The sequence below is a fragment of the Scomber japonicus genome, chromosome 18, assembly GCF_027409825.1.
Source record: "Scomber japonicus isolate fScoJap1 chromosome 18, fScoJap1.pri, whole genome shotgun sequence".
Taxonomy (NCBI): Eukaryota; Metazoa; Chordata; class Actinopteri; order Scombriformes; family Scombridae; genus Scomber; species Scomber japonicus.
Window position 1 is genome coordinate 26,077,231 of NC_070595.1, and position 8,208 is coordinate 26,085,438.

At 38.2% G+C, this 8,208-nt stretch overlaps 2 protein-coding genes across 2 annotated transcripts; both read left to right on the forward strand.

Moving 5' to 3' along the window:
• Positions 1 to 1,374: 1,374 nt before the first annotated feature.
• On the forward strand, positions 1,375 to 3,817 carry LOC128378700 (dehydrogenase/reductase SDR family member 7C-B-like). Its single transcript, XM_053338277.1, has 6 exons — positions 1,375 to 1,537; positions 1,658 to 1,770; positions 1,854 to 2,064; positions 2,196 to 2,288; positions 3,116 to 3,262; positions 3,411 to 3,817. The coding sequence occupies exons 1-6, from the start codon at positions 1,375 to 1,377 to the stop codon at positions 3,614 to 3,616; spliced, it is 933 nt and encodes a 310-aa protein (XP_053194252.1). The 3' UTR covers positions 3,617 to 3,817.
• Positions 3,818 to 4,910: 1,093 nt separating this feature from the next.
• On the forward strand, positions 4,911 to 7,013 carry LOC128378712 (protein NATD1-like). The gene is made up of 3 exons (XM_053338292.1): positions 4,911 to 5,109; positions 6,090 to 6,209; positions 6,294 to 7,013. Exons 1-3 carry the CDS (start codon positions 4,956 to 4,958, stop codon positions 6,407 to 6,409), a joined length of 390 nt encoding a protein of 129 aa, XP_053194267.1. The 5' UTR covers positions 4,911 to 4,955; the 3' UTR covers positions 6,410 to 7,013.
• The last annotated feature ends 1,195 nt before the right edge of the window (positions 7,014 to 8,208 follow it).

Consider the following 8,208-nt stretch of genomic DNA (forward strand, 5'->3'; position numbering starts at 1 on the left):
CAGTCGTTAACCAGCCTTCATGATGACATCAACATCGGTTTGTAAGGGATCCTTTTTTTAAAGGAATAGTTTGATATTTTGGGAAATTGTTCTTTTTGTAAAGACTTGGATGAGAAGAATGATGCCACTCTTATGTGTAAACTCAAGCTACCATCAGCAGTCCTTTAGCTTAGCACAACTGCTAGCCTGGCTCTGTCTGAAGGCAGCTAAATCTGCATTTGAGTGACTTAATTAACATGTTTCCTTCATTTAATCTGCACAAAATTCAAAGTGTAATGAACAGCCCCTCTGTAAAATAGCACATTGCTGCTTTACAGACAGTTTTGTGCAGATAAAACAGCTTTAAAGTTGTTGATAGATGGATTTAATACTGTCAACGGATGGTTAGCCTAGCTTAGCACAAAAACCGGAAATGGGGCAACTGCTAGCTTGGCTCGGTCTGAAGGCAGCTAAATCTGCCTGTAATCTGCAAAAAATTCAAAGTGTAATGAACAACCCCCCTGTAAAATAGCACATTGTTGCTTTACAGACAGTTTTGTATGGCTAAAACAGTAATATAGTGAGCTTTAAAGTTGTTTATAGATGGATTTACTTTCCTAACTTTGGACAGAACCAGGCTAGCTATTTCCCCTTGTTGTTGTTTTTATGCTAAGCTAACGGTAACTGGCTGCTGGCTGTTTAGTAGACAAATATGAGTGGTTTCAACTTTTACATCTAACTCTTGCTTAGAAAGTCAATACCATACCGTAGTTCCTCAAATAAAAGACAGTAGTCAGTCAAAAGCTGGCTCTCTGATAATGGTCAATGGCCCCAAAAATAGTCCAGGGGAAATACCAGTGGTGGATAACCTCCTGGTGCCTGTTATATAATGTGCATGCCAGTTAGGTATAAATAGTAGTTACCTACTCCAGTTCTATGAGTACATATGTTGAGTGTAGCCGATCATCACAGAAATAACAATGATGGCCATGACACTATATGAATATATGGGTAACCAGAATAATTTGGATATGGTAGAAAGTAGCCTATACATCCATAGCATGCTACCCATATGCCAAAATGTTCTGAGTAAGTGGATGACCAATAATGTAGTACCAAAAATTTTACTCGAAATGGAAGCAGATCAGAAAACAAGGAAGCTTTGTACTCAAAAAAATAGCAAATATACTTATCAAACAGAGGGAACTAGAAATAAAGGCCTCTCTCTAATATAAGCCTGTTCTTAATAAAGGCCTCGGCCTCTAATTGAGGAAATACCTTAAGAACATTTCCCAAATGTCAAACAGTATTTTGTGAGAGCTTTACAAAGACATACCCTACATTTTGCATATTTAATATTAAATTAAAACCAATTTTCAGGACATCCTCCATGAGATGGACCCACTGTGGACCACCACCATTCTCCTGGTGCCCTGCGTAGTCGTACTGACAGCTGGATTTTTCTACCTCTATGGCTTCATTGTCGGTCTGTTGTCCAAAACATCAGTACGCAATAAGGTGGTGGTTTTAACTGATGCTTTATCCGGGCTTGGAAGAGGTAACGTACTTTGTAGTTAAAGACATAAAAACAAAACAAAACTGAAAAGGCATCTTCAGATTGGATTTTACATTGTTATCTGTCTTGTTTTTCTAATTTGCTTTGGATTCATCACTGAAGAATGTGCAAGTGTGTTTCACAAAGGAGGAGCGAGGTTGATCCTCTGTGGGAAAAGCTGGGAGAAACTAGAAGAACTTGCCGATCATTTGGCCAATGCTTCAGACCCCACTGTAGTGAGTACACCAACACTAAAACACAATAAAAGAGAAGGATGACCAATGACTATACCTCTATAATCACTGTTTCTCCTCCTCAGACGTTTCCTCCTAAGCTGGTGCTGCTGGATTTTGGAGATATGGAGAGCATGCCTGAGGCAATCGATGAGATCCTGGAGTGCTACGGCTGCCTGGATATTCTCATCTTTAACAGCAGTATGAAGGTTAAAGCACCTGCACAGAGTATTTCTTTGGAGATGGACAAGCTACTAATGGACAACAACTACTTCGGACCAGTCACGTTGGCTAAAGGTAGATTATTCAATTACATTTCAGTCTGCAATGATGGAAATAATTCATCATAATAGCTTTGAGGTTTTGTAATTTTTGTTTTGTTGCCTGCTTGTTCTGGCTCTGCAGAGTAGTGTACATTTCTGTTTCAGGTGTGCTGCCCTCCATGATCTCTAGGCGGACTGGTCACCTGCTTCTGGTCAACAGCATTCAAGGAAAACTTGCTGTGCCCTTCCGCGCTACATGTGAGTTCAAGTTTCCAAGTTCTTATTCAAAGTGCGACTGTATGTTAAGTACGTAATTAATGCTAGTGTAGCTATGTGGCTCTGTGGAAATTCACCTCATTGGTCCAGATTGAATTGATTTCAGCTAAAATTTGTGAACATGATCAATATAAAGTCCAACTTGAGTAAAAGTTTTGTCTACTACAGGATCTCCTTTGTTTTTTCTGATATGATGTCACGTTAATGTCCCCTAATTTTACATTTTTTCAATTAATTACTGTTCAATCATCTGCTTATGTAGCATGTCGTCACATTGTACCTCCTTTGTATTCCTAGTGTGTCACCACTTTTTTGTTGTATGTGTCTGTACAGCTGTACTTGGGTACTGTTTGCCCCTCTAACCAACCCTTCCTTTCACAGCCCCCCCATCCCTCTCCCCCTCAAGAAGCTAGTGCTTCTTGTCAGGCCATCATTGAAAATAAGAACCTGTTCTTAATTGATTCGCCTGGTTAAATAAAGGTTTAAGAAGAAAAAAGTCCTTATTTTAAAACAGCAAATCATATCTTGAATAACGTGATGACGTGCAATTCAACAAGGACTAGAATTATCCAATTAAAATATTAAACAATTATCCTTAACTCCATGATAGCTAACAAAATACCTCACAAAACCAATCTGTTAGGATAAGCAGAGTCCAGTAGAGGTTAATAATGTTCCAAGTTATGATCTTGTGTATTAATGGTAATTATTCTGGTGCTTCAAACTGAGTTAAAGGTAATGATGAGGTGTAGATAGCTGTAATATCTAGAAGTGATGACATTTAGGTGTTACTCTGTGTTTTTTTTCAGATGCAGCCTCTAAACATGCAGTTCAGGCTTTCTTTGACAGTCTGAGGGCTGAAGTGGAAGAGTACGGCATCTCCGTCAGCACCATAAACCACACCTTCATCAGCAAAAGTGCGGCAGGGGCAGCTCCGTCCAAATCCATCTGGTCATGTGAGTGAAAGCAAGCAGAAGTATACCAAACTTTATTCTGAAATACACATACAGTACTCTTCACTGTTTGTTCTCTTAAATTATGTCACAGAACATTTTTTTTGTTTATGGCCCTCAAGTGACTTATTCCTTGGCTCTCTCTTTGCAGTGTTGTACATTAAGAAGCCGCTTGGCATTTCTCCTGATGAGGCAGCCACTGAGATTGTGAAGACTTTAAACAACAAGAGGAAAGAGGTGGTAATTGCTCCCTCGCTCCCTAAGGTGGCCATCTATGCCAGGTCCTTCTTCCCTAATGTGTTCTTCGCTGTGATGGCTGCGGGAGTGAACAACGCTGCTGTCGCTGACAAGATGTAGCACTGTTGCTGCTGCCGCTGCCATACGCTGCCTCTCACTGTAATGACTGTGGATATTTATGACACAATATTTTCTGGTGAAGGTGAAACAAAAGTGTGAAAGATGAAAAATTAAGAATAAAGGATGGGTGGAAATGACAGCAAGGTCTGTGAAGAACATTTTATTCACAATCCTCCATCTGTCCATGCTGACAATCTAGAAATAATATTAATAATATACTGCCCTGTTTTTAATTAAATCTTTCAAAATAGATTTAAGATTTAATCCCCCAGATTCTCTTTTAAAGCATTTAAATATAGGTCCTGCATGTAATGACAATAATATGGTCTTAAATTTAGATTTATGAGTAAAATTAACATTTTTGGCTTGTACTGAACACATAAAAGCATACAGGTTTGTGTTAATTGCAAAAGAATGGGCCATAATGAGTTGTAATGACAACCAAAGGACACCTCATTAGAGCTGTAATGAGCGGCCTATTAATCATTTGATTGACAGGAAATTATGCAGCAACTATTTTGAAAATAGATTTATGGTTTTGACTAAGAAAGAAATGCTTTCAAGTTTCCCCAATGTGAGAATTTGCTGTTTTTCTCTGTTTTATGTCTTTGTAATTTGAATATATTTTGAATTTGGACTGATAGTCAGACATAATAAAGACATTTAAATAAGTTACCTTGAACTGGAATGGATATTTTTCATTAATTTCTGGTGTTTTAATCGAGAAAACTATGAAAATAACAACTAGTTGAAGCTCTACTACACCTCATATGAGTATCTTGTTAGAAGATGAGCAGGTATGCATAGTTTCTCCATCATAAAGTCTTGTTTTCTGCATATTATACAGTCTGACAAATGGACCTGCCATAAGACTGCAGAGAAACAGTCAATAATTAAGAAAATGTCATATGTCTTCATGTGTTTGTGGACTTGAATACATTTAAAATATTAATAAAGTATCTATGTGTCAGCCCCAGTTATATAAATGTTCTTTTCTTTTTAAATGTACTTTTTATTTGGATTTCTCTAAGGAAGTGTGTAAGAGCACACATCCTGTACTGGAAGAAAAAAAGATCAGACAGACATACTGCAGTGCAGCCATATATCAAAAAAACCTATAAAAGAAATGAAAAATACTTTTTTTCATCATTAAATCATGGCTGTGGTTGTGCTGTGGCTTGTGGTTGAGCAGTAAAAGCCACATTTTTCAAGTGTAGAAGTCAAGGAGAGGTCATGAAAAGTATAGTGACTGTGTTGTGAGCAGCTGGCGCCCTCCAGTGGTCATTCTGTATAATCACTACTACACGCTATCTAGTATTACGTGTCTTTTCATGTGTAAATGGCGTTTAACATATTTTCCAGACTCACTGCGTTGACTTGGAGAGTGAAATCCTATCCGACTGCTTTTACTGCTCTGAGCTCCAGCTGCAGGTTGACGGTGGATCATGACCGACACAACCAGCGGTTCAGTGTCTCTCCGGACAGCGGGGCTGGTAAGCACAGAGGCCGGGTTTCAAGCTCCGGCGCCGGGTTAAATCCTGTGAGGGAGCCCGGTGCATACTCGGGGCCTGCTGCAGCACATTTCAACTCAGTGGATTAATTTCCAGTGAGAGTCACACAACAGCTGCTCCATTGTAGATATGTATTTGGATTTTACGCACATATTGACAGCTTGGCTCTTTCTTAGTAAGGAGAAAAGGATCAGTGAAACTCCATTTAAAAATATGAGAGTTTAAGGTAGCTCCGCTCAAGAGCAAGTTTGCACAAATTATGTGAATGACTCGTAGATTGCACGATTTGTTTATTATTATCTAACAGTTCGGCGCACATATTATTCGCCAATGCAGCAGATTATTATTAAATTATTTGGATAATTGGCCACATAGCACAGACGTCGCAGGTAAGGGAGAGCCACCTAAAAACAGATATTTCCGGAAGGAGGTTTGGTATCTGTTGATCTTGACAGTTTTCTCTCAGTACATTGTTAATCCAATCATGAACTCTACTTTGTGGGCCCTAAACGGAAGTTAATTTCCACCCTGTGTGCCCCACTGCATTAAATTTTTGCTATAACTATTCTGTATTAAATTGTCTAAAAACGACTATTAGGCTACGTTGAGTTGTGTGCATACATTAGGCTATCCCAAATGTGTTAAACAATTTTCAAACCCAGAGAAATTTAATTTGATTTAAATCAGGTAACTCACTTGGTCACCCATCAATGGCATCATCACCCCCCCCTGTCAAAGAGTAGAGGCATACAAGGCATTGGTGTGGTGATCCTTCACTCCATTAAACCTAAATAAAACCGGGTGGAAATGAGAGATAATATAAATAAGAGCTAAGGTGTTAATTTACCCCAATAGCCCTGTAAGCAGCTGTGTCATACCTCCAGTTCACTTTCCACATCTGTAAACTGGGATTCCTATAATTTTAACTGTGGTGTGAAATCTTCCATGTCCTCTGTGCTCAGGTGCCGATGAATGTGCGGTGCTGCGGTACAAATTCACAGGGGAGAAGGAGGTGGACTTAATGTCAACATATGTGCCAGAGTCATTCAGGGGCCAGGGTATTGCTGCACTGCTGTCACAGGTAAGATTTAAACCTTGCTTTGGAAAATGTGAGTGTCGAGCATACGGTATACTGGCCCAAACAAATCCACATTTTGTGTATTTTTCCGCTCTGAACTTCCTGGTTGAAGAAAACCTCAAGGCTCATGTCTCTTGTTGGTACATCAAGAAATACATTGATGAAAATCCACATAAAGGTTTTAAAGATCTCATCATCACTTGACTGTAGCCTGTTTGTCCAGCATGCTACCTCAAGTCACTGTACATTTCTCCAGAGGTTAAATGGATGATTAAAAGCACAATGCACTTGATTTGCAGAATGTGCACCATCCAAAAAGTTATGAATGATGATTGTTGAAAGGATTTGTTTGTAATTCATAGACTGAAATGCTGATTTGTTGAATGGGTTTGTTTGTAATTCATAGACTGAAGTGCTGAATCACAACAATTGAGAATAAGTGCAGTAAAATTAGTATTATTTTTAAAGATTCACAATTGAATGCTGAATAAATGTGAGTAAAGATAGATACTCATCAGTGTTTGAAGATGAAGTGGCTGCATGATTTTCATTCAGATTTCTTTTATCAACCTGAACCTGAAGTAAATTGGTGCTTATTTTTTATACCAGATTGCATTTTTTAAAATCCTGATCTGTCTGGTATCAGTTATGTTGTAATTTGTATTATTGTATGTTGGGACATTGAAATATTTATGATGCCATAATGTTTGGAAATTGATATTGTAATATTATACCAGTATAATCTGTATATTTTTCTTGCTAAAAATGTATTTTTTGATAATTAAAACAATCTTTTCTTCTGCGTATATTGGTGTCAAGTGAGAATATTACTCATTATAGCATTAAGCCAAGTTATTTATACTGCACATGCAGATATAACAAATAGGTCTATATATATATATATATATATATGGGGGACATTAAAGGATATGTCCACAATATTTCAAGTTTATCCTATTGTTATAAATTCCCTGAGTGATTAGGCAAATATACAATATTAATATGTTAATTTGTTGAATATAATGTTGAGTTAAACAGGTGAATAATTTTAATCAGGCACCTTTCAGGTGAGTCTGATTTGAGTCAGGCAGTCTACAGGGCAGCTATGTTTACATTTCTGGGGTCCTTAAAAAAAGAATCCGTGTGTTGAACAATGTGTGTACTGACCGGCTGCTGACAAGTTTATATATAGAAGTTGAAAACGTAAAAACGGTGTCCTTATTCCCTAACCGGAGTACGTTCATGGGTGAAGTATTCCCAGCACAACATTTTCCCCCCATAGTTCTTTAACACCTATATCAACAGTCAAGAGCCCAAATTAACAGTGAAACATGTTTTTCTGTCTGCAATCATTCCTCATATTCATACTGGCAATTAGAAGATCCCTACATAAAGTGTACTTGAAGCTAATGTGAAGCTTCAGTCGTCCAAATTAGTAAAACATCAAGTCTATGTCTTTCAATGTTACTGTCTCTGTTTTTGTTGCTCTACTTGCACTGCAGCTGAACAGGAAAACACTGTCCACTGAGACACAAAAAAGACCTTTGGGAGATATTAACTTCATCTGACTGACTAACGAGGACTGTGGATTTTGTCCCCCATCACTTACATTAGAAGGGATCCTCTAAGTATGAACTGGAGGAATCATTACAGTGAACAAAACCAGTTTCAATGATCGCCGTTGTTTTAAGATCAGAAATGTTATGAACCTTACCTTTACCACACCTTTTTTGGGATTCTTTGAAGACCTGAGCCGCCTCGTGAGTATTCGGCTCTTCTACAGCCTTACTAGGTCATTGCACCAGGCCCCGTTGCCTCCTTTAATGTATACCTTAAAAGACAAATCCTCTGGGATTCTCTGGATGTGACTGAGTTGGATCTAAAGAACTGGAAAAAAAGAAGATTACAACTGTCTAACATACTGTTCTAGCAAGTGAACAAACTGTCACTTTGTAATTACCGATGCTGTTGGATGTCGTCCACCTGCAAGCTCGTCTCTCAGC